The sequence below is a fragment of the Mesoplodon mirus genome (assembly GCF_964341445.2).
Source record: "Mesoplodon mirus genome assembly, chromosome: 7".
In the NCBI taxonomy this organism is placed as follows: domain Eukaryota; kingdom Metazoa; phylum Chordata; class Mammalia; order Artiodactyla; family Ziphiidae; genus Mesoplodon; species Mesoplodon mirus.
The window spans coordinates 116,847,338-116,874,662 of NC_138983.1; the positions used below are offsets into that span (position 1 = coordinate 116,847,338).

The window sequence follows — 27,325 nt, forward strand, 5'->3', positions numbered from 1 at the left end:
AAAGCTTCAAAGGACAGGCTAACTAACTCTCTTGTTAGGGGCCAGTGCAGCTGGTGAGTTTAACTTGAAGTCATTGCTCATCTACCACTCTGAAAATCCTAAGGCCCTTAAGAATTATGCTAAATCTATTCTGTCTGTGCTTTATAAATGGAACAACAAAGTCTGGATGACAGCACATCTGCTCACAACATGGTTAACCAAATATTTTAAGCCCAGTATTGAGAACTGTTCCTCAGGAAAACAAAATTTCTTTCAAAATATTACTGCTCATTGACAATACACTTGGTCACCCAAAAGCTCTGATCGAGATGTACAGTGAGCTTAACATGGTTTTAAATTCTGCTAACATGGCATCCATTCTGCAGTCTATGGATCCAGGAGTAATTTCAACTTTTAAGTCTTCTTATTTAAGAAATATATTTTGTAAAGCTATAGCTGCCATAGTGATTCCTCTGACGAATCTGGGCAAACTCAATTGAAAACCTTCTGAAAAGCATTCACCATTCTAGATGCCACTAACAGCATTCATGGAAACCATAAAAAGAACGAAAAGACAACCCTCAAAATGGGAGAAAATATTTGCAAATGAAGCAACTGACAAAATATTAATCTCCAAAATATACAAGCAGCTCATGCAGCTCAATATCGAAAAAACAAACAACCTAATCCAAAAATGGGCAGAGGACCTAAATAGACATTTCTCCAAAGAAGATATACAGATTGCCAACACCTGAAAGTATGCTCAACATCACTAATCATTAGAGAAATGCAAATCAAAACTACAATGAGGTATCACCTCACACCAGTCAGAATGGCCATCATCAAAAAATCTATAAACAATAAATACTGAAGAGGGTGTGGAGAAAAGAGAACCCTCTTGCACTGTTGGTGGGAATATAAACTGACACAGCCACTATGGAGAACAGTATGCAGGTTCCTTAAAAAACTAAAAATAGAACTACCATATGACCCAGCAATCCCACTACTGGGCATATACCCTGAGAAAACCATAATTCAAAAAGAGTCATGTACCACAATGTTCATTGCAGCTCTATTTACAATAGCCAGGACATGGAAACAACCTAAGTGTCCATTGACAGATGAATGGATAGAGAAGATGTCACACATATATACAATGGAATATTACTCAGCCATAAAACGAAACGAAATTGACTTATTTGTAGTGAGGTGGATGGACCTAGTCTGTCATACAGAGTGAAGTAAGAAAGAGAAAAACAAATACCGTATACTAACACATATATATGGAATCTAAAAAAGGAAAAATGGTTCAGAAGAACCTAGGGGTAGGACAGGAATAAAGACGCAGACGTAGAGAATGGACTTGAGGACACGGGGAGGGGGAAGGGTAAGCTGGGATGAAGTGAGAGAGTGGCATGGACATATATACACTACCAAATGTAAAATAGATAGCTAGAGGGAAGCAGCTGCATAGCACAGAGAGATCAGCTCGATGCTTTGTGACCACCTAGATGTGTGGCATAGGGAGGGTGGGAGGGAGACCAAAGAGGGAGGAGATATGGGGATGTGTGTATATGTATAGCTGATTCACTGTTATACAGCAGAAACTTAACACACCATTGTAAAGCAATTATACTGCAATAAAGATGTTAAAAAAAAAGAGTACTCATGATTCATGCCTTTATGTCAAAACATCAACATTAACAGGAGTTTGGAAGAAGTTGTTTCCAACCTCATGGATAACTTGAGTGGTTCAAGATGTCAGGGAAGGAAGTAATTGCAGATGTGGTGGAAACAGCAAGAGAACTAGAATTGTAAGTGGGGCTTAAGATGTGAATGAATTGCTGAAATCTCATCATAAAACTTGAATGAATGAGGATTTGCTTCTTATGGATGAGCAAAGAAAGTGGTTTCTTGAGATGGAATCTAATCCTGGTAAAGATGCTGTAAAGACTGTTGAAATACAACTAAAGATTCAGAATATGACATAAATTTAGTTGATAAAGGAGTGGCAGGGTTTTGAGAGGACTGACTCCAATTTTGAAAGAAGCTCTACTGTGGGTAAAATGCTATAAAACAGCTACAGAGAAATTGTTCATGAAAGGAAGAGTCAATTGATACAGGAAACTTCATTGTTGCCTTAGAAACTGCCACACCCACCCCAACCTTGAGCAACCATCATTCTGATCAGCCAGCAGCCATCAACATTGAGGTAAGACCCTCCACCAGCAAAGGCTGAAGGCTCAGATGATGCTTAGCATTTTTTAAGCAATAAAGTGTTTAAATTTTTTTTAATTTATTATTATTTATTTAATTTTAGTTTATTGGAGCTACCTCTTTCTTTTCTTTTCTTTCTTTTTTCTTTTTTGGCCACATTGCACAGCTTCCAGGATCTCAGTTCTCTGACTAGGGATTGAACCTGGGCCATGGCAGTGAAAGACTGGAATCCTAACCACTAGGTCATGAGGGAACTCCCAGCAATAGAGGATTTTTAAATTAAGGTATGTATTTTTTTTTAGACATGATGCTATCTCACACTGGGAAACCAAAAAATTTGTGTGACTTGTGATATTTGCTTAATTGTGGTCACCTGTAACTGAATCTGCAATATGTCCAAGGTATGCCTGGTACAAAAATCTTTTGCATTTATATACACTAACAATGAACTATCAGAAAGAGAAATTAAGAAAATAATCCCATTTACAGCTGCATCAAAAATAATAAAGATACCCTAGGAATAAATTTAACCAGGGAAGTGACAGATCTAGACACTGAAAAGTATAAGACACTGATGAAAGAAATTGAAAACATAAATAAATGGAAAGATATTTCATGCTCATTGACTGGAAGAATATTGTTAAAATGTTCATACTACCCAAAGTCATCTACAGATTCATTGCAATCTGTACCAAAATTCCAATGGCATATTTTCAAAGAAACAGAAGAGCAATTCTAAAACTTGTATGAAACCACTAAAGACCCCAAATAGCTAAAGCAAACTTGAGAAAGAACAAAGCTGGAGAAATCATACTTCCTGATTTCAAACTATATTATAAAGCTATAGTAATTAAAACAGTATGGTATAGACATAAACATAAACACATAAATCAGTGGAATAGAGAGCCCAGAAATAAATCTATGCATATATGGTCAATTAATTTACAACAAAGGAGCTGAGAATATACAGTGGGGAAAGGACAGTCTCTTCAATAAGTGGTGCTGGAAAAACTGGACAGCCATTTGCAAAAGAATGAAATTGGACCACTATCTTACACCATACACAAAAATCAGTTCAAAATGGATTAAAGCCTGAAATTCAAGACCTGAAACCGTGAAACTCCCAGAAGAATACACAGGAAGTAAGCTCCTTGACATGGGTCTTGAGAATTTATTTTTCTGTATTTCACACCAAAAGCAAAAATAAACAAGTGGGACTAGATCAAACTTAAAAGCTTCTACACAGCCAAGGAAATCATAAACAAAATGAAAAGGCAACCTATGGAGTGGGAAAAAATATTTGCAAACCATCTATATGACAAGAGGTTAATGTCCAAAGTATATACAAAACTGACACAATTCAATAGCAAAAAAGCAAATCAATTAGAAATGGGCAGAGGATGTGAATAGACATTTCTCCAAGGAAGACATTACAAATGACCAGCAAGTACACGAAAAGATGTTCAACATCAGTAGTCACCAAAACCACAATGAGATTTCACCTCACACGTATCAGAATGGCTATCATCAAAATGACAAAAGATAAGTGTTGTTGAGGATGTGAAAAGAGAATCCTTGTGCACTGTTGGTGGGAATGTAAATTGGTGCAAGTATGGAAAACAGCATGGAGATTCCTCAAAAAGTTAAAAATGAAAAAAATATGATCCAGCAATCCTAGTTCTGGGTATATATCCAAAGGAAATGAACACAGGATACACACACACACAAACACACGTGCGTGTATTGTGTACGTGTGTGTGTATATATATAATCTACATTCCCATGTTCATTGCAGCATTATTTGCAATAGCCAAGGTAAGGAAACACCTAAGTGGCAGTTAACAGATGAATGAGTAAAACAGGTGGTAAATACAATGGCATATTATTCCACCATGAAAAAGAAGGAAATCTTGCCACTTGTGACAACATGGATGGATCTTGAGGGAATTATGCTCAGTGAAATAAGCCAGAGAGAAAGACAAATACTGCATGGTATGATTTACATGTGGAATCTGTAAAAAAAAAAAAAAAGAAAGAAACAAAGAAAAAAGAAACAAAAAACTGGAACAGTAGGAAAGCAGTTGCTAGAGTTTGGGGGTATAGAGGAAAATAGGGAGAGGTCAAAGAGTACAAAATTTCAGGTATAACATAAATAAAGTCTGAGGGTCTAATGTATAACCTGGTGACTAGAGATGACAATGCTGTATTATATAACTGAAATTGAAATTTGCTGAGAGAACTCAACTATTATCACACACACACTGACAAAACTGGATAAATATGTGAGGTGATGGACGTGATAATTAACTAGAGGGGCCTTTCACAATGTATATGTAGATCAAATCATGATGCACAGTACATTTTAAATATCTTACAATTTTGCCTATTATATCTCAACAAAGGTAAAAAAATGAAGTTATGTAAGTTACAGACTATCACTGAGTAATAATACCAAACAACTGAAGTAAAAACTATGTCCAAGATAGTTATAATGGGAAATTAAATGTTTATGCCAAGTATTAAAAACAAAGTTAGATGGGATTTGATAAGATTAAATAAATATCAAACCTTGTACCTTTATAAACACCTGTTTTTAAGCACCCATGCAACATAGAAATTTTAACCTTTTGACCACAATAATAAAAATACTGTAAATTTTTAAATTAAAAAGCATGCTAGGGGACTTCCTTGGTGGCGCAGTGGTTAAGAATCCACTTGCCAATGCAGGGGACATGGGTTCAAGCCCTGGTCTGGGAAGCTCCCACATGCCGTGGAGTAACTAAGCCCGTGCGCCACAACTACTGAGGCCTGCGTGCCTAGAGCCTGTGCTCCGCACCAAGAGAAGCCACCGCAATGAGAAGCCTGTGCACCGCAACAAAGAGTAGCCCCCGCTCACTGCAACTAGAGAAAGCACGCATGCAGCAACAAAGACCCAACGCAGCCAAAAAATAAGCAAATAAATAAAATTAATTTATATTAAAAAAGCATGCTACCTTATTCTAAGTAAAGATATTAAAAAAAAAAAACAAGAAAATGAAAGTCTTACCCCATCTTTCGAAGTCTGATGTCTAAAGTTGAAATCAGAACTAAGTTCTTAGTGTTAATTAAATGCTTAGGAAAAAAATCAAAACTCTTCAATTTAAGAAGTTGAATATGAAAAAAGAACTCTGAGGAGAACAAGAAACAAAGAATAAGAAATCAGTGAATCAGAAAAGTATATAGTTGTTAAATGTAAGAGGTGATTTTGTCACAAAAAATTAGTCACATCTAATTTAAAGAGAACACAAGCAAACATTACAGAGAAAAATATAATTTAATTCAGTAAAAAGACTCGTAAATCTGACAAGATCAATCAGATTGGAAGAAAATCGGGGAGAAAAACCTGAACTGCTTCTGCAAAAGCCTTCAGGCTTAGATGATTTATTGATTTTAGTTTGAAGGAACGCTTATATCCCATTCTACTGAATAAATAAACTGTTGCCCCAAGACATGGGAGCAACCTAAATGTCCATCTACAGATGAATGGATAAAGAAGGCATGATATATAATGGAATATTACTCAGTCATAAAAAAGAATGAAATAATGCCATTTGCAGCAACATGGATGGACTTAAAAATTATCATACTAAGTAAGCCAGAGAAAGACAAATATCATATGATATTGCTTATATGTGAAATTAAAAAAGATGCTAATGAACTTATATACAAAACAGAAACAGATCCACAGACATAGAAAACAAACTTATGGTTACCACAGGGGAAAGGGGGAGAGAGATAAATTAGGAGTTTAGGATTAATGTATACACACAACTATATATAAAACAGATAACCAACAAGGACCTATATACCTACTATATAGCACTGTGAACTATACTCAGTATTTATATATATAAAACTGAATCACTTTGCTGTACATCTGAAACTAACACATTGTAAACAAACTATACTTCAATTAAAAAAAACTTGCAGAAAATATGAATAAAAATCAGCATCAGCTAGAGTAGCAGCTAGATGTTAAAGTGCTTATTATGTTCCAGTGACCTAAATGCTTTACATATATTGCCTTATTTAAATATCACATTAATTTAAAAGTAGGCACCCTTTATTATTCCAATATTCAGATACACTAGAAAGAGGCAAAGTTTCAAGTTCATTTAAAAAATTGGAATAAGCTTGAGACCAATCTCACTAGAAGTAAACATTTAAATAAAAAGTGGACAAATCAAATTTAATTATATTTAAAGAATCATTAAGATTGCAAAGTACACAATATTAGGGTTATTAATATAAAAAGAAATTCATGGATTTAATGAAAACAGTTTAATTGATGTTAGAAGAGCTTCCAATTAGGTTGAACAAATACTCCTGATATAAATTTTCTTTTTACTTTTTTTTTTTTTTTTTTGGCTGCGCTGCACGGCTTGCAGAATCTGTTCTCTGACCAGGGATTGAACCCGGGCCATGGCAGTGAAAGTCCGAAATCCTAACCACTAGGACACTAGGGAACTCCCCTGATATAAATACTTAAAATGCTACAAACAAAAGCCAAAATTATACTTAACATCTCTATTAAAATAAAGAATAAGATGAGAAAGCCTATCTTGATCATTATTAGTTATACTGGAAATACTATCAGTGTAGTAAAAAGAAACTGGAAAATAATTATTTCAAGACGATATATCTTTAGTAAATAAAAAATAAGCATCAGGAAAGTCATTACCTCTAATAAAGTCCATTCAGTAAGGGGCCTAATTAGAAAATAAAACATAAAATAGATTTCCTATAGTACTTTAGATGTGTTACTGGCACATCTTTAGAAAAATAGATCAATGGAACAAATCAGGAGTCCAGAAGCAAACCCACACATATTCAGTTTACCAGCTTATGACAGCAGTAACAGTGCAACGAATTTTGGAACGGACAGTGTTTCTCAATAAATGGTTCTGAGTTAATTGGACATTCAGATGGAAAATCCAATACAGATGGATAAGTGATCAAAATACAAAAGGCTGAAGAAAACTTCTAGAAGAAAAAATGGTAAAATATTCAGACATTAGATATCCATCTGAGAAAGAACTTAAATCTAGAATACAGAAAGAACAGCAACATATCAATAAGAAAAAGGCAGACAACCCAATACAAAAATGGGCAAAGAGATAAACAGATACTACACCAAAGGAGGCAACCTGAATGGCCAAAAAGCAGTTGAAATGGTTTTCAACTTTATCAGGAAAAAGCAAATCAAAACCACAATGTGATACCGAGATGGCTATAACAAAAATATCAAGTACTGACAACGATGTAGAACAATTGGAACTCTCCTTACGCTGTTGATAGTCATATGATTTGGTACAGCCACTCTGGAAAACTGAAAAATCTGAATAAGGTTGGGTATATGAAACCCAATGACCCAGCCACTCCACTCCTAAATATATATCCAAGTGAAAAGTGTAATACATTCACCAAAAAAACATGTACAAGAATATTCACAGCAGTTCTATTCATAATAGCCCCAAACTGGAAATAATCTAAATGTTCAACTGTAAAATAGATTAACTGTGGTACAATAAATTGTGGATAAATACAATGAAAAAACACAACACTGAGAATGACAACTGAATTATATACAACATGAATGGTTCTCACAATTTTGTGCAAAAGAAGTTAAAAAAGACTATATACTGCATAAATCTATTTATGCAAAGTTAAAAAAGGCTGAAACGATGGCTCTAGAGGTCAGAATAATTATCCTTGGGATTAGCAGTTAGTTACTAGAAGGAAGCATGAGGGGATTCTAGGGTACCATTTGTAGTCTTGATCTGGGTGATTAAGTGGATTTGTGTACTTTTAGAAAATTCACTGAACTGTATAATAATAGTTTCTGCACTTTTCTATTTTATCCTTCCATAAAAATTTTACATTAACAAAAAAGCAATAATCAGTTAAAACAATGGAATGCAGACTTCCCTAAAAATAGCAACAAACAACAAAATACCCAGTTTAATAAGACATTTGTGAGGATAGGGGTAACTACAAAATTATGGATACATACCATGTTACCATTAGCTTTTCAGTATCAGGTAAGTCATAGGGTTAATGTATTTCAAATGGATATTCCAATAGAATTTTAACTTGGAAAAAATACAAGTGATTCTAAAGTAAATCCAGAAGCTTAAAAGAGACAAATACCTGAAAAAAATCAGAAAAGTTATAATGGACATAAAGCTACAACGTTTTCATCAATGGCACAAAATAATCTATACACTGTACTATGTAGTGCATGTATATGTGTATAAATTTAATATAGGTCCCAAACCTTTGATTTTATATCTCTCTGGTTAGCTGGGTTTCATAGTTCAGAATATTTAGGATTTTTAAAAAGTAACAGAATGTATATATCATATACCCCAGTTGAATCTGAAACGGTACACTAATTAAGCACATTGCTATTTTTCCAGCAAAATATGAATAGTCATACCAAATGAGATAAAGACTAATGTAGCCTCATGTCAAATCAGGTCAGGTTTTGCCTTGAAATAAGTTTTGATGCTCAACTTAAGGGAAAAAATTGGTTGTGAACATTTTGGATTTTAGAATTGTAAATAAAAAAGATTAGGAATCAGTAGCGGATAAGAGAGACATTATACATAAATGTGTATGAGGAGAGAAACCTTATTTTAAGCAGTTTTATGAGTCAAGTGGTTAAATATTTAGGGAAAAAATGTACTGATTCTTTCTTCACACCAGATATCAAACCAAATTATATATGGATTAGGAGCTTATCCTAATTTCAACAAATCAAGAAATAAAAAACCAAAAGAAACCAGAATGATACAGTTGAATATATCTCTGGTAAGGTATAAGCATATGCTATGGCAGAAAGGCCAATTTCCTGGCAGGAATATTAATTGAAGTAATTTCCCAGAAGAAATTTGGCAAAATGTATTGAGGTCCTTAAAAAAATGTACACTGAATTTTGACTTGGTAATTCTACTCTCTAAAGCAACTCCTAAGGAAATAATTGACAACAAAAATATTTATTTACAAACAGGTTCACTGCTAGTTTTTTTAATAGCTAAAAACTGGATAATGCCTGATATTATTTGAAGTAAAAAAAAACATTAGGAAGTTATATTTACAGTTTAAGTTCAATTATATAGAAAAAATAATTTAGGGAAAAAAGACGAGTAAAGTATGCAAATATGTTAACCAATACTTATAAAAATAGGAAAGTCTATTAAAAGAGAATGCATACTACCAGGGTCAAAATTTGATATATAATTTCAATAAGTTAAGCCTGAGGCTGAAAGATGGTGGCTTGAAAAATGATGAATGTAGAATATATAGCACCATGCTTTTGAAATTACTCCTTATCAAAGCTTAATCTTGGTATTCCTAATAGTCATGACATCGAGCCTTTGGCTGAATGCTGATGGATGCTTTACTCATGTAAAATTTCAACATACTTACTAAAGGGTTCCAACAATATCCAGGGCTAAACTAATCAAATATTTTAATTACAAGACTTCTCAAATTTGGCATACAACTGAGTACACTAAGTCAGGGGTCCCCAACCCCTGGGCCGTGGACTAGTACCAATCCATGGCCTGTTAGGAACCGGGCCACCCAGCAGGAGGTGAGCAGCGGGCGAGTGAGCGAAGCTTCATGGGCCGCTCCCCATCGCTCACATTACCGCCTGAACCCTGAACCATCCTGGCCCCTTCTGTGGAAAAACTGTCTTCCATGAAACTGGTCCCTAGTGCCAAAACGGTTGGGGACCGCTGCACTAAGTAATGTCCAAAAATAAACAGTGCATGGATCCTTACATGTAGTTACAAAAGTAGCCACAAGTTGTCTGTGGTATACTTTAACCCCAAAATATAGTCAACTGGGCATCTGACTGTTAAAATAGATTACCGGGTACAATAATTAAGTCTAGCACATTGGGACTTTTAGGATAAAATGGGGACTATGGTTTTGTCCTTGAACATAAATGAAAGCTCCAAATACAAGTTGTCTTTGGACTATATCTAGTGGCTCCTGGCTAGTGAACTAAGAGTCCCGAAGAAAGTGAGCTTATTTTATTTGTATATGAATTCTTAGTACATACAAATTAACTGAATGAGAAGAAAATCTGTAATTTTCAGCATTATGTAAACTTCTAAAAACAAGAACTGACTTGCAAAGGAATTTCTTCAAAGTATCTAAAAGAGAATGATTGCCAGTATGAAGGAATTCAAACTTTTGAAGTTAATGAAAATATTTATTCAAACCTAACTGTAGTACAGTATCAAGCTGAGTTAAATAAACATTAACTGTACTAATTCCTGGTTCCTTAGGAACAGACCACTGCCACATCATAAAAATTTATTACAACACAAATTTCTGCAGTAAGGTTCAGCTAGTAAGACGTGATTTCCACATTGAGAAATGTAGTGTAAGAGTAGGATGGATTTAGTTTTTTAAAGGTCCAGTATTAAAAAAAAAATGTTTGAGGAAAATGACTCATAAATATATACACCTGCAGAAAAAACCCTTAGTATACTGATATTTAACAAAACAGAAAGCACTTAAGAGAACATACTTTAATATCTAGGCACAATTGGTACGAATTATAATTTCTGTACTCATTTAAAGGTTTAAACCAATTCTTCAACTTGACTGATGTGTGTGAGTCTAATACAGAGAAGGCACCTCTTTCATTCTCCTTAAGGACTTTCTGAGAGAAACTCTCTAATACTTTAAGGGGTACAGAGAAAACCTACTATATCCGAGTGTAACACAGCCCATTTTAGGAGAAACTAAATTAAAATAGAAAACTACGATTTCTCTTTTTACATCTTATGATAGACATGGCTTTCTAAAAGGACAACAGAAGATAATCCTGCATACAAGCTTTAACATAGAACACAAGATTTAAATTAAATGTGCATTGGTCTCTACTACATAAAAAGTTCTATGAATTAGTGCAGTTCTTTAAATCCCCAGTATTTAGGGGAAAAGTATATACATACCAAAAATCTCAACTACTACATAACCAAACTTTTTATGGCTCAACAGTCTAAATGCTTAAAGTTATGTAAAAGATCTTAAAAGTTATAAACAAAAGATCAGAACACTCAAATGGTTTACAAAATTCTCTCTTTAAAACAAAGAGACCAGAACAACCAGAAGAAATAAAGTGTACAATTTTAGGAACATTATCTCTACTGCAATTATAAGAAGGGGCGGCAAAGTACTCACTCTAGAAAAAACCCCAAATTGTTAATTTCTGGTTACTTTGTTACCATTTGAAAGCATTAACACTCTTGTACTAATTAGTGGCTATGTCTTCAGATATCTTGTGGGACAACTACTGAAGGCAATTTATAAGGAAAAGTATACTTTTCCCACTCAAAGTGAGAAACTATTCCAGATGAATAAGCCTCAGAATTAGAGATCATAAGAAGCCAAAAAATACAATGTAAGAACATTAGGTTGATTTAAGCTCTATTTCAACAAGATTTACACAGTATTTACAATATACAATTGTCAAAGATATACAGTTTTGCAGATTGGCTTTACTCACATTTCTGCAAATGCTTTTTCCACAATAAAAATATACCAAGGTAAAGCTATTTACAAACTAGGAAGCTGCTTTAGAAACAGCATGATTTAGAAATAAAGTGAAATTTCAGTACAATGAAAGTGCAGGTCATGCTTTCAGATTCTGTCAGTATCTCATTCCCTACACTCATAGTTTAAGGAATAGTAGTTTTAAATAGCTACTGTTCTTATATGTTCAGAATATTTACTCATCATAATGCAATGATAACAAAAATTTGTCCACATCCATTCCAGCTGGAAATGAACTGGGTAGCTTCTTTTTCTGTCAAAAAAAAAAAAAAAAAAAAAAAGAAAGAAAGAAAAAATAAACCTAAGTTAACATATTGAACTCAAACAAGGCCAAAAAGCTAGCTTTCTTAGTAAGTCACATAGACCCTCATATCAAGTACTTTCATATACTACCAAAATTTTTGCCAAAACAGTTTAGTTCATTAGCATTTTAGTTATACAGAGAAAGAGACAATTTTTATAAATCCAAGGTTAATAAAATATACTTCAATGATATTTCATTATTTTAGAGCACAAGACATTATACAAATTCAGAGTGTATGAATGTTGAATGAGACAAGAGAGAACATGCTTTTTATAAGGTGGTCATTATTGCTCAACTGTAAACTTTAGAAAGCTTTACTAACATTTTAAGAGTTAACAGGTACTTTTCTAGTTCCAAACATTTAACATACTCTAGGCACTTTACAAACACTACATTTAGTCCTCAGCCATTGGGTAAGATGTGTGGTAACCTCATGTCAAATGATGCAGCTCAGACTCAGATGTTATGGGCTTAACAATAGTCAAGAACCAATAAGCAGGAGATGCAGGATTCAACCCAGGCTTGCAAGGCAGCAGAGCCAAGATTCTTTCCCTGACACAATACTTCCTCTATGACATTTTAAACCTTTCTATTCAATCCACTTACTAAATGGCTAAACAGATTTAGGAAAAATGGCTTTATCAATAATAATCCTACATTACTTTCCTACAGATAACCGTGGTTAAAGAAGAAACAGGTAAATTCAATTTTTATACTGCTCCAACACATTAACTTATATTAGAAACTATGGAAGAGCTGGTAGGACATGTGGAAAAAACCTAAGATGGAGGAGTTGCAAAGGAGTTTTCACTTGCTAATTCCATACACAATAATGGCTTCCCAATTTTTCACGTGTTATGTCATTCTCCCCGCCAAACCTTGGGACCTACCATGTCAGAAACAAAAACCTCCTTTTCCCAAGGCAGATGTTTATAAATACATGCCTTAGCAACTGTTTTGAAAATGCTATGTTTCATCTAGATAACTGCTGAGTACCACACTGGCTGAGAGATACTGCTAGAGAATGTATTTTGTCAACCAAAATTCAAAGCTACCTTGACCAAAATATTCAGGTAGGTAGCTATGGCAAAAAATGATGAGATCTTTAATCTGAGCACTGAAGGAAGGGCAAGGTGTGTTTTTGAAATTAAGACTTTCAAACTTGCCTTAATTTTCTTCTTTTTCATTGGTATTGATGAATTTGCAAGACTTTTATTAGAAGTACGGGAGTGTCGTTCACGCTCATCTAATTCCTCGATTTTCCGCTTTTTTGTGGTGCTCCTTGAAGATGCTCTAAATTGTTGTGTATTGTCTTTTAGAGGAGTAGTTGAAGTAGTCCTAGAGATGGCTGCTCTGGAGAGAATCATTAATGTATGGGCAGCCATGTTTACACTGTTTTCGCTCCCTGTTTCACTGGCAGGGCTGCAGGCAGGCAAGTCTGGGGTGACAGGAGGGACCATTACTTTGGGTGTGCTACTGTCTTCACCATAACGTCTACTAGAAGGGACCTTGATAACATCTGTAGGTTCTTCTTTATGTTTTTCCCCTGCTCCTGAGCCAGATGTCCGGGGTACAGATAAATCAGTACTATCAGCAAGTCTATTTACTGGGCTATGCCACTGAATATCTTGTAACATTTCTGTGGTATGCTTGGTGAGCGGGTTAATCAAAGAACTGGCAGACTTGGTTTGTTCTTGTCTTAAATCCTTCACAGGTGCACCTACTGAAATGACATTTTTACTGTTTGAGGATGTGCCTTGTTTTCTGGTTAGCTCTTGCAGTGAAGCTATAGTTTTCTCATTCCGTACACCCCCAGTTTGCTGCCCATTAGACAGTTTTGAAGTTTCTGGATTTTTCTGCCTTTCCACATCACTGCATAGTTCATTCTCCTTATTAGCTGTTGCTTTATGGAAAGATTCAAGTATAGTTTCTGTTGGTGAAACTTTCTTTTCTGACTGAGTTTCTTTTATGGTATGTCGGCTAATGGCAGTTTCTGATTTAGATAAAATCTTAGGCACAGGAGGTTTCTCTCTCTCTCTTTTGAGAGCATTATTAGAAGGGGGTTTTAAGGTGGAGGAAACAATGGGTGAGTCAAGACTAGAAAATGAAATGTCATTCTTTTCTTTGTTTTGGGACACCGTCTTATGATTTGTCCCCTGTGTATTCACCACAGGAGAAGCAGTACTATCAAAACAGAGCACACGCCTGTGGCTTTCAAAGGTTTTGCTAGTTGGAACTATACTTTCTACTGAGAAGGGAACTGTTATTTCTTCCAATTTTTTCCCAAGATCTGTGGCCATATTCTTGTCTGGAACTTCAGTTCTACAAGAAAAAAAAAAAATTTCTTAGCAACATAAAGAAATTCTTTATGCTTTTAACTTGAGCATTCAAATACTCTATGATAGAAACTACTTTTATGCTCACCGTTGTACATGACATCCAACTAAGTGACTTGATGAATCCACCAAATTATTTACCTGTTTTCCTGGAATTATAAGTTAAGTTAATTAGAAAAGAAAAACATTCCTGAAAGTATATTTCTCTGAAAGAAAACAGAACAGACCACAGTATCAGACACCATGAGAAAAATTTAAGCTATAGCTGATGTACAAATGAAATACTTTCACATACTGGGTCTAAAAAAGCAGCTTTGTAATATACACGAGACGATCACTCATTCATGTTACTGAGGAAATATAAATATGGAGCAAATGACTTGCTTTAACTTCAGGCAAATATGAATCCAGTCTTTGGATTTACAAATTAGTATGCTCAATGTAGCATTTAAGGGTACTACTACTTAGATCCAAAAAGTTACTTAAAGAAAACACTATATTATGCCTATTTAAAAATTCTGCCCGTTTAACTGTCATGTTTGTAAGCCTATGTCACTCAGAGCACATGCTCTGGAGTTTTAATAGACATATTTTAATTTCCATGGACTTATGAGTTTATGTAGAAGGGCAGCAAGATATGAAGCCGGAAACAAAAGCAAAGATGATATCGTGTAGGACCTTGGGTATTATGCAAAAGGTTTTACAGAGAATCCTTAAGAGTTTTAAATAGGGTTGATGCATGAATAGATTTGTTTTAGGAAGTCACTCTAGCAGCAGTGTAGAAGATGAACTAGAGAAGAAAGAAAACTGGAAATAGAAATTCTAGTTAGATTGCTATAAATATTCACGGTAGGAGATGATGAAGGTCTTAGAGACAGTAATGGACACTCGCATGGACATGAACAGTAAATGAGGAATAAATGGTGACATTAACCAAGAGGGAAAGGTAGGCAGAAGAGGTTTTTCAAGAAGAAGAGGTGAGACTTAGATATGTAGAGTATGTGGATCTTAAGTTACATAAAATTAGAACGGGAGGAGCATAGCAGTTCTAGAAGCCACCAATAGTATTAACTGTTAGAAGGAAGTAAAGTAAGGTAAGAATGGAAAACGTCCAATGCATATGGCAGCATTAGGAGGCCACTGGTGACTTGAAACAGTTTTGGTGGAAACATGAGAAAGGACAATAATATGGATGAAGAAGTAATGGGAAATAAGAGGGGTCGGAGATAAAGGGCTGGCAGATGTGAAAAACCTTAAGGAATGATGGGAATGATCCTTGTATCCATAGTTGGACAGCCACAGAGCGAAGAAGCCAAAAAAGAAAAGTTGAAGATACACAGAAGAGAGAAGGTAGCCTGCATTAACCTTAGAAAGAATGAGATAATCATTCCTCTAAGAAGGGAAAAGGGAAGAATGATTTTAGATGAACAGGTACATGTTAAATGGGAGTAATGTGAGAAAATGGAGTTTACTACCAATAAAAATCAAAATCATTGGCCTAGAGTGAGGAAAGTGGTGACTGGATAGATCTGAGAAGACCTGTGGAGGTCTGAAATAGTATTAAGGAGGAATGGGAGAGAAAGAAGATAGGTAGACATTTAAAATAATTGCTAAGTGGCAGTGAGGGTGAGAAACTTTTAAGTGTTATTGAATGGAAACACTTCTAAAGCAATGCTAAGAAGCCCAGGTGTAAAGGCAGAGAAATGGGTGGCTGGACAGACCCAGGGCTAGAGGGTATTAAGTGGATATGGTAGAAGAATGTGAATATGAAGGCGTTTAAGAGTACTGGGAAAAGTGGCTGATGTGGTGGATTGTGGGGTTTAGCCTGGATAGGGAAGGAAATGAATGCAGAAAGGAAGTGAAAATTCAGGTAAAGGTAAGGACTCAAGTAATAGGGGCTCTCACTGGTTGAAGAGAGATTCAGTGGATATACCGAAATGCGAGTTTTTTTTTTTTTTTTTTTTTTTTTGCTGTACGCGGGCCTCTCACTGCCGTGGCCTCTCCCGTTGCGGAGCACAGGCTCCGGACACACAGGCTCCGCGGCCATGGCTCGCGGGCCCAGCCGCTCCGCGGCATGTGGGATCCTCCGGGATCGGGGCACGAACCCGTGTCCCCTGCATCGGCAGGCGGACTCTCAACCACTGCGCCACCAGGGAAGCCCGAAATGCGAGTATTTTGAGAGAGGTTATTGACCGTTAAAAATTATATAGGTCTAATAACAAGTAGTGAAAAATTAAAGGTAAAGCTATGGGACAGGTTGGCTGAAGTGAAGATTAAAGACTTAGAAATGAAAGGGGTCAACAGTTCTGAGGGTTAGGGTGTTGTTAGGTTAACAACATGGGCATTTTGTCACCCATGAAGATGGAGAAGTCTGAGGTAGAGAAGTGTGAGAACTCACCACAACATTCATCAATATTTTCATTCATGAATGAAAATCTCGTGTTACTTTGTATATGTTGTCTTTTACTAAACTAAATCTTTAATTTTGGAGTAGTCAGCATTATCAAATCTTTTCATTTATCAAAAGCAATCTTTTATCCCAGCATCATCTGGATATTCTCTTACATTTTCTTTCATTATTTGTTTTGCTTTTCACTTTCAGGTGTTAATCATCTTGGAGTTCATACCTTTATATATGTTGTGAGGAAGAGATCTGTTTTTTCCCTGTAATATATATAATAGCCAATAGATTTCATTTACTAAACAAACCATCCTATCCCTTCTGACTTCTGACATTACCTCTACTATGTATAAGTTGCTATAAATACACGGTCTTTTTCTAAACTCTATTTTGTTCCATTTGTCTTTTTCTTAAAATCACTGCAAAAAACTTTAAGCAAAGGTTGGACAACCACCTGTTAGGAAAGTTATTGGCATTCCAAAAAATAAAAAAAAAAAATACCGTCATATTGCTGCAGACAAAGGAGTACAAACACATAAAGCTGACATGAATGAACTTAAAAATGTACCTGTACAAGGCTTGTTTCTTAGTCCCTGAGTCTTCAGAGATTTTGGAGGGATAGGGAATTGAGGGATACTTCTATTGCAAACAGGTGCTGCCAAAGGCATATGAAGGACCTGGACGAGAAGAAGCCATTAATTATACTTTGTTTGAAAAGCGGCACCGAGCCATTTTCAGTTCATAAATCTCACCTGCCGAGGAGGAGCAGAAAAGGTATTTCCATTCTGTCCAACCACAGATACAGGGATCATTCCCACCATTCCCTGAAGTACAGGTTGGACTGGAGAAGCAATTATAATGGCAGATCCTAAAAAAAAAACCAACAAACAATTCTCAATAAAATGCAATAAACACAAGACATCAAAGTAATTATTATTATTATTATTTTTAAAGGTTTTGTGGGTTTTTTTTGTTTTTTTTTTTCTTTTTGCGGTATGCGGGCCTCTCACTGTTGTGGCCTCTCCCGCCGCGGAGCACAGGCTCCGGATGCGCAGGCCCAGCGGCCATGGCCCACGGGCCCAGCCGCTCCGCGGCACATGGGATCCTCCCAGACCGGGGCACGAACCCGTATCCCCTGCATCGGCAGGCGGACTCTCAACCACTGCGCCACCAGGGAGGCCCAGGTTTTGTGTTTTTTAAAAATAAATAAATTTATTTATTTGTTGATTTATTTATTTATGTCTGCTTGGGTCTTCGTTGCTGAGCGCAGGCTTTTCTCTAGTTGCGGCGAGCAGGGGCTATTCTTCGTTGCAGTGCACGGGCTTCTCATTGTGGTGGCTTCTCTTGTTGTGGAGCACGGGCCCTAGAGCGTGCAGGCTTCAGTAGTTGTGGCAGGTGGGCTCAGTAGTTGTGGCGCATGGGTTTAGTTGGTCTGCAGCATGTGGGATCTTCCTGGACCAGGGCTCGAACCCACGTCTCATGCATTGGCAGGCGGATTCTTAACCACTGCGCCACCAGGGAAGCCCCAGTAATTATTAATTTGAAATAAATACTATATAATTATAATCAGTTTTTCATATAATCTACTCTCCTTTAAAAAATTAATTTAGGGACAACAGCAAGGCTAACAAATTAAGAAAAAGTCAAGCTGAATATTATTCTTATGGCAATTAGTCAAGGTAAACATCATGAGTAAGCATAAGACTCTACAGCCAGATCACATTTTAGTTGTACCTTGATTCCTCTAGAAAGAATAGTGAAATTGATCAAAAAATTGGTAGTGCAGGTTTCAAGTCTGAATCTTTTACCAGAAAATAACGGTCCAAACTGAATACTGACAGTCTAAGACTTACTCACAACCCCAGACTATATTATCTCAGTGGTATTTGTCAGAAAGGGTCCAGATAAGTGAGCAACCAGTCAAAACTGTGGGAGAAAATACAATGTTTACATGGAGAAGTCAACAATATAGTCTATGGCTACCATAATTTAACCCTGCCCTGTAAATCAATCTTTTCCTAATAAATTCATTAACTTCTCCTGTAAGGCTGATTTCCTCACTTTCCTGAACACCCACCTCAGTCTCTCAAATACTTACCTATCCTTGTGCTGCTTAAGATTCCCTTCCTTTTACTCCAAATACTACCTTATTTCTCTAAGCTTCAGCTCAAGTTCCACCTTTTCTACCAATTCTGATCCCTCCTTTATCTTATTTTAAACAGCACTTGAAATAGATCCATCAGGCTTAATACTTAATTGCTGATATTTAATCTGATTTAATTGTATGCCTAAATGTAAAAAAAGAGGGGAAAGGAGCTTGGGAATCAATATCTAAGGAAGTGTAGATGAATGTGCCATAAACTCCACCTTCAAGGAACATATAATCAAGAATGACCACTATGGGGCTTCCCTGGTGGCGCGGCGGTTGAGAGTCCGCCTGCCGATGCAGGGGACACGGGTTTGCGCCCCGGTCCGGGAATATCCCACATGCCACAGAGCGGCTGGGTTCCGTGAGCCATGGCCGCTGAGCCTGCGCTCCGCAGCAGGAGAGGCCACAACAGTGAGAGGCCCGCATACCGCTAAAAAAAAAAAAAAAAAAAAAAAGGAATGACCACTATGACAGGCATCTCAGTCACTAACTACACATAAAATCGCATATAATAAATGCCACAAGTGCTCCTATAAACAAAGAATTCTAAAGACAGGGATCAATTTTCAAATGTGGAAGATAGTGAGAAATTACAAAGGGTATTATGCAGGGAGAAATTCAAGTTGTGTCTTGAAAGTCTTTCCAAATAGGTAATAAATTCCTTGAAAACTAAGACTATAATAACTATTTAAGAAAAATCTCCCACAACACTGGGTTTTAGTAGGTATATGGCTATTTGATGAATTAGTCTCCCCCCTTTTTCTTGTATTGATAGATTAACCATGGATTGAGAAGTAACTATGGAAAGAAAAAGAAATAAGAAATGAAACCACTGAATTCCATAGCTTAGCAGATTTTAAAAAAATTTGATTGAATTCTGTAAAGAGAAAGCATAATCACAAATTTCTGAATCTTCTTTTATAATCTCATCCATGATTTATTACCTTCTAGTCAATAACAGCACACACAAGAAATTAGATCCCATTCCAGAGAAATGAACTTCAATATGTTCTAAAGTTACCTTGTGAAAAGCTGGGTGACATAGTTTGGTTGACAGCAAATAGACTGTTTGACCTTGGGGGTGTCTGTAACTGAGGTGGTGGTTGAGCAGTCATAGGTGCAGAATTTCCAGGCAACACCACCACATTTGACTGACTGACAGTTGTTCCTAAGGCTGTTGGATCAGTTACACAAGTAGCTATCAGAATGTTATTTGAATTGCCAAAAGTTGTGCTTGTAGCTGGCATTAACTGTATGTATCCTCCATCCTTGGAAACACATGGTGTAACATTGGCTGAAAAAGCAATGCTGTCTTCATTCTGAGTGTTGTTTACTGTAGAGTCTTCAGGTTTGAGTGCTAAAAGGCTCTGTTCCATTGAGGCTGAATCCCCAATTCCTTCAGCAGATGAGATAGCACCTGTGGTTTCCTCTGAAGACAGGCATTTAACTAATTCTGCATTTCTGGCAGGTGATTTAGAAGGAGAAGACAAAATTATAGTTGGCAAGTTTTCTCCACTGATACTAGAAACAGCAGTGTTAAGTTCAGAATCTGAGGCAACAAATGGATCATCACTGATGATAATTTTGAGAGAGACTATATTTGATGCATCTATCTCTGTTGACTTGTTGCCAGCAGGTTTATCACTAGTATTCTGGGACTCAGGGTGAGAATCCCTCATTGAAGAACACACAGATTCTGAAGGAAGAGAATGTATATCTTCTATAGGATTAGCTTCTGGGGGTATCAGTGTAACTTCCTCACAGTTATTTTCACCTAAAGCGAGAAAAATACTATCTCCATCTTCTTTTACAGAAGATGAAGGCTCTTGTGAACCCAAAGCAACTTTCTCAGACTTGGAGGGCTGAGGTTCATGATCTGTATGATTTAACTCAACAGATGATGAATCATTAGACGGTTGTTTAATTGAAGATACTGAATCTCCAAGGTGAATTTCCACTTTTTGTTCAGATACAGTTAAACCCGAACCTTCAACAGACACAGGTAATATTTTACTTTGAAGTGAAGAATTATTTTGGCAATCTGAAAGTTGCTGTGATGCAACTGGTAACACATTATTAATTTCAATTTTACTCTGGTGAATTTCTCTAGAATCCGGTGACTTGGAACCATGGAAATTAGTTGTAAGTCTTCTTGTATCGTCAGAACTTTCACAAAATTGACCTTTTTTAGATGGCTTTCCAGTTAATGGAATATTTTGGGATAAAAGCTGAGAAGTTTTTCCAGAGAGAATTAAGTTCGCATTGTTAGCTTCACCACCAAGGGAAGCAAATGGAGTTATTGGTATATCAGACTGATCAGGCTGTAATCGAGATTCATTCTGCACACTTGGAGACAAAGAATTCTTTTCAACTTCCATAGCCAATTCAGTTTCAGTAGACATCTGATTGGTGTATAATTCAGCACAATGCTGATTACATTCGGCATCAGAGTTTACTCTTTGGTTAAAGTCATTCAAATTAGGCACAGACTCAAAGGTGATATCAAGGTTACACTTCTGTTCAGTAGATACTACTGTTTTAAAGGCCTTTTTCTGGACGCTAGAGTCTATCTGGGAAAAATGTTCCTGGGCTTCCTGTCTAAGCTCATCATGGTTGCTGCCATTCTTCAAAACATTTGATGTGTCTTCATTTTGATAGGATGTACAAAATGGGGGTTGACCAGATTGATCATCTGCAAAATATTAGGATGGCAAAAAGATATGGTGAGTATGTAACAGCTTTTAAGGTAGTCATCTTTACTATAAAACCTATTTTGCCAAGGAAGTAACTAATCTTTGACATACCAGCAAGTGGAAGTCTGATAAACTCACTCTCATTTTCTGAGTATCAAAAAACTTACAGGTACTTTTCTTATTACTGATGCTTTTAACAAGTGCCAAATTGTTTTTCAAGCTTTTTAGAAAACAGATGACACAATGAAGGAAAAAGTATGTATGTTTAAGAACATTTAATATGTACCAATATATTAAAAAAACTGGCTACAAACATAGTTTTTTCAAAACAACTGACTTTTCAACTTCTACCATTTCTACTGACCATACTTCATCTGATATATTCTTGAAGGTGAAATGGGGCCAATTACATTTTGCATGATCAACATTTGATGTTATTGTGTACACTTTAACATTTATTACACATTTACTGAAGATCAACCATATGACCGGTACTGGGATACAAAGATGAATGACCCAGTCTCCGCCCTTCGTGATATCAGTCTAAGGGAGGCAGACATAGGACAGAAAGTCATGATGAAACATGCCAAAAACCATAGTAGTATAGGAACAAAAGGCACCTCATCTGGCCTATGGGATGTGAGAAAGTGTTATTGGACGAAGAGATCTTGACAAATAAAAGTGTTAATAGTTGGAAAAATAAGAAAGGGCATTTGAGAAAATACTGATATACTGTGTCATACATCATTCACAGTTTAGGACAGAAAACAATAACAATTAACAATATGAAAAATATTGGGAAAAATCCAGAAAAATGTGTATCAACTATCATAAAATTCTGTTAATGTGACACTGGTAAAATAATAGTGGGTATGGAGCACATGTGAATCCTTATTGTGGGGAAACCAGTGGAAATTATATACAGGCCACATAAATTCAGGGGTAGTCAGTTTCAACGAAGTGGGAAGAGACTTTCTGACAAAATAGGATTTCAAATTTCATTTTGTGCAGGGTCGAGCTTATCTGAAGCACAATCTTCCACACATAATATATATGAGAAAGACACGCCCTCCTACAATTCAGCCTAAGAAGAAATGGAGGATTGGGTTTGGGTACAGGCAAAGGACTCAAAATAGAAATACAGTCTGAGATATTCCAAAACTGGTTTTTGGAAGGCATGATGTGAAACTTGGAAGCCATGAAGTCTTTTGAGGGAGCTGGAAGGAGTCATGGCATTTAAGAAGAGATGAACAGAAAAGATTATTGTGGCATAGCTTGGCGTAGACAGAAATGGACAGAGGTGGTACCAAAGAGGCATAAAGTTTAGCAAGTGTGAGATGCCAGGATAATGTGAGAGAAGCCAGGATAATGGTTATCTCTGAGGAAAAGGGATGAAAGGAGTAGTGACCGCAAAGGGATACGAAGAGATGTTTTTGTGGTGCTGGTGGTATTCTATTTTTTGACTTTAGAGATGGTTATGTGGGTACTTGCTTGATTATAATTCAATGAGCTAAAGTACACTTTTATTGTGCACTTCTGCATATGTTATGTTTCACAAAAATGAAATTTTAAAAAACTTGGCCAATATTTAAAAGATCTAAGATAGACATATTCACTGCCCTCCCTCATTCATAAGTAGTTATTGTGGGACAATTATGTGCCATACTGGTACTCTATGGGAGGCAGAAACATAAAGAACTGACTTAGTAGACACAGGAATATAACCTAAAACCTCATAAAACCCATAATTCAGGACTATCAGCAAGTATATAATTTCCTCTAAATAAGTGAGATATTGATACTGAGCACTCAGCTAAGCTTGCTGACGAGGCTGGATGATTAATAACACAAACCAACCTTACACATCAGGGATTTGAATATGTGTCTCAAAAAATTATGTTAAATGTTACAGACAGGTTGAACTGGTCAACAGTATTAACACCAATTTGTGCATGTCTACTGCATCATGAAGGAATGAGTACTAAAAATTCACCTTTTAATCAAAGTACTAAAGGCGTGGGAATAATTTTTTCTTTTTAAATGAAGAGAAAACTTAGAAACACAAAAATGATCTATGTGGTAATTTGAACAACTTTCAAATTAAACAACATTTTCTGCCTTTGAGATTTTGAGACTGATATTAGGATTTAGATTGATATTAACAAAATCAAATTCTTACCAGATTCTTCTGTTTCAAAAGAACCTTTAACTGCTAGATTAGTTTCACCTGCTAAGACTACATTGAGATTGGTTTCCATATGCTGACTGGAAATGCCTTGTGATATATTTTTATTATTCTTTGTTTTACCTGTTAAAAAGGGAATAGGGAAACAATTGGTTAAATGACCAAAATAAAAATAAGCATCAATTAATACAGCTTGACAGTGGTCAAGCAAATGTTAAAGTTTGGTCTTAATTATAGTCCTTTAATTATAGTTTTTAACATGTTGCCTTGTATATCATTGACAAGTATGATTTTTCCACTAGACAGTGCATTTTTAACATGTTCTCAGACAATGCTGGTCTGCTGGTTTGGAGACTACACTTTGAGAACTACTGCACTAGGCCATAAGATGGAGGGCAACAGACAAATATTTTTATTCCTCTTGTATTATCCAACTGTTTAGTATAATATATGTATAGGAGTGGACCTCAACACATTTTTGATGACTGGCAAAACTGCCCACAACTAACCCCCCTCACCCCCCAAACTGTTATTTTTACAGCCTAAGTATCTATAAGAAAAAAATAAAACAAAAAACCACAAAAAAAACTCTTTCATATCCATATGTTTGCTTTAATGAAAATAGGAACTTTTTCCAGATGCTCTGGGAAATGTTGTTTTACTGTTTAAGCTGTTTCTCCAGAGAAATTGGAGAAACTTTTTTCTCCTAACTGCTTTGACAGAAATGTTCTACTTACCATAGTCAAATAGATCAAAGAGTGCCTGAAATGCTGGATCGGATTCTGTCTGTTCCAATATATCCTGTATAGCTTCTTCAGACATGTGGATTTCACTCTGCAAAAACAAAAAACAAAGAAAAAGTGATCCTAATTGAATTAATATGGTTTAATACCAGCAAAGTAATTAGAGGACATCTGATATTTTGTACCTTTTATGTAGTATTCCCTTCCAAGAAAATTTCTTCTGATTGTAACACTATTCACTTAAAACAAAACAAAACAGGAAGACTAGAAAATAGAAAGTGAATGCTCCCTAATACCACTAATTAATCACTTTGGTGACTATATCCCCAAACATTAAAATAAAATAAATATAGAATAAAACCATGCTATAATGTTCTTTATTACTTGACACACACCACTGTGTAAGTTTAAGGTGTACAGCATAATGACCTGACCTACATACATTGTGAAATGATACCAAAATAAGCTTAGTTAATATCCATCATCTCATATACATATTTAAAAAAGAGAGAAAAAGAAAAAAGTATTTTTTTCCTTGTGAGAACTCTGAGGATATGCTATTTTTATTATCTATTTTTAAAAATTTATTTATTTTTGGCTGTGTTGGGTCTTCGTTGCTGTGCGTGGGCTTTCTCTAGTTGCAGTGTGGGCTTCTCATTGCGCTGGCTTCTCTTGTTGCAGAGCATGGGCTCTAGGGCACAGGCTCAGTAGTTGTGGCGCCCAGGCCTAGTTGCTCTGCGGCATGTGGGATCCTCCTGGACTAGGGCTCGAACCGTGTCCCTTACATGGGCAGGCGGAGTCCCAACCACTGCGCCACCAGGGAAGCCCCAGGATAGGCTGCTCTCTTAATTTTCAAATACTGTTGACACTTGAACAACATAGGTTTGAACTGTGCAGGTCCGTCCACTCATATGCAGAATTTTTTCAATAAATACGTATTACAGCACTACAAGATCCAAGGTTGGTTGAATCTGCACTTGCAGAACTGGATACATGGGGGGCTGACTGTAAACTTCTAAGTGGGTTTAAAAAAAAATTTTTTTATTGGAGTATAGTTGCTTTACTATATTGTTAGTTTATACTGTACAGCAAAGTGAATCAGCTGTATGTATACATATATCCCCTTTTTTGGATTTCCTTCCCATTTAGGTCACCACAGAGCACTGAGTTCCCTGTGCTACACAGTAGGTCCTCGTTAGCTATGTTTTATACATAGTATCACTAGTGTATATATGTCAATCCCAATCTCCCAGTTTATCCCACCCCCCCTTCCTCCTTGGTTTAAGTGGGTTTTTGACTGCATGTGGAGTCAGCTCCCCTAACCCCAAGCTGTTCAAGGGTTAACTGTATACCATACAGCAGTGTTAACTATAGTCATTATGTTGTACACTGCATCCCCTGTACTTATTTATTTTATAACTGGAAGTTTGTACCTTTTGACCACCTTTATGCAATTCCTCCACCTCTGACCTCTTTTTCTATGAGGTTGGTTTAATAATGTTGTTTAACCTGCTTTCTTCACGTAAGTTTGTTGTACACTGCTTTCTAGGGCCTTCAATATAGATCTACCTCACTCTTTATCTGCCTGTTTTGGTTTCTTCATTTTATTTTATTATTTTTTAAATTTTAAAGTTTTGGCTGTTCCGCGTGGCATGGGGGATCTTAGTTCCCCAATCAGGGATAGAAGCCGCACCCCCTGCAATGGAAGCACAGAGTCTTAACCACTGGACTGCCAGGGAAGTCCCTGTATCTTCATTTCAAATACTTCTTTCAAATGTTGGACAATCCTTGTTTATGTGCTCATACTTAAAAGGAGCATGCCAAAAGCTGTCTTTAAACCCTGTGCCAATAAGGAGGCAGGGACCTTGTCAACTATGGTCTAAGCTGTAGAATAATTACAGAACCATCTGTATTTTTAGTTTTTCTTATTTGAGTGAGTTAGATTTCTTGCTAGGACAGTTTATGGCTGACAGTAGTGTTTCTGAGGAACAGGGTGAATGGGGAAAAGATATGGAGTTTAACTATATACTTCCTAAACTTTACACCTTATCATCCTGTTTGTAGCCCTATCTTTACATTTACTTTCAGAAGTACTAGAGTCAAGTCTTTTGTAAAGTGGCTTTTACCTGAACTTTGCCTTTACTGGCTTAGAATCCTGGGTCTGCTAAGTCAGGTACCACTTGTCCATTTCAAATTCTAAAAAATTCTTTCTCTGTCCTTTCCTCTTCTCTGTCCTTGTGGGTTTATCCTTTTTTCTTTTTAAATTTATTTTTGGCTGTGTTGGGTCTTCGTTGCTGTGCGCGGGCTTTCTCTAGTTGTGGCAAGCAGGGGTTACTCTTCGTTGTGGTGTACAGGCTTCTCATTGCGGTGGCTTCTCTTGTTGCAGAGCACGGGCTCTAGGCATGCAGGCTTCAGTAGTTGTGGCACGTGGGCTCAGTAGTTGTGGCTCGCGGGCTCTAGAGTGCAGGCTCAGTAGTTGTGGCGCACGGGCTTAGCTGCTCCACGGCATGTGGGATCTTCCCGGACCAGGGCTTGAATCCGTGTCCCCTGCAATGGCAGGTGGATTCTTAACCACTGTGCCACCAGGGAAGCCCCTGTGGGTTTATGCTTTTTAAAAATTCCCTATACTGTCTTTTTAGTAGGGTATACAAAACTAAACGTTTAACCCAGTATCCTTCTAAAGGGAAGGAACTCTTTTGTTTA

At 36.4% G+C, this 27,325-nt stretch overlaps 1 protein-coding gene across 2 annotated transcripts in view; it reads right to left on the reverse strand.

Moving 5' to 3' along the window:
* Window positions 1-11,673: 11,673 nt before the first annotated feature.
* The window catches only part of NPAT (nuclear protein, coactivator of histone transcription), a 53,472-nt gene continuing 37,820 nt past the window's right edge, over window positions 11,674-27,325 (reverse strand). For both annotated transcript variants that reach the window (XM_082629666.1, XM_082629665.1), the window contains 8 exons: window positions 24,617-24,713; window positions 23,874-24,002; window positions 20,023-21,693; window positions 17,605-17,720; window positions 17,421-17,529; window positions 14,540-14,600; window positions 13,282-14,437; window positions 11,674-12,064 (listed from right to left, as the gene is read on the reverse strand). In XM_082629666.1, coding sequence (XP_082485792.1) covers window positions 11,987-12,064; window positions 13,282-14,437; window positions 14,540-14,600; window positions 17,421-17,529; window positions 17,605-17,720; window positions 20,023-21,693; window positions 23,874-24,002; window positions 24,617-24,713 — 3,417 coding nt within the window. In that variant the 3' untranslated portion in view covers window positions 11,674-11,986. The remainder of the gene's footprint in view (window positions 12,065-13,281; window positions 14,438-14,539; window positions 14,601-17,420; window positions 17,530-17,604; window positions 17,721-20,022; window positions 21,694-23,873; window positions 24,003-24,616; window positions 24,714-27,325) is intronic.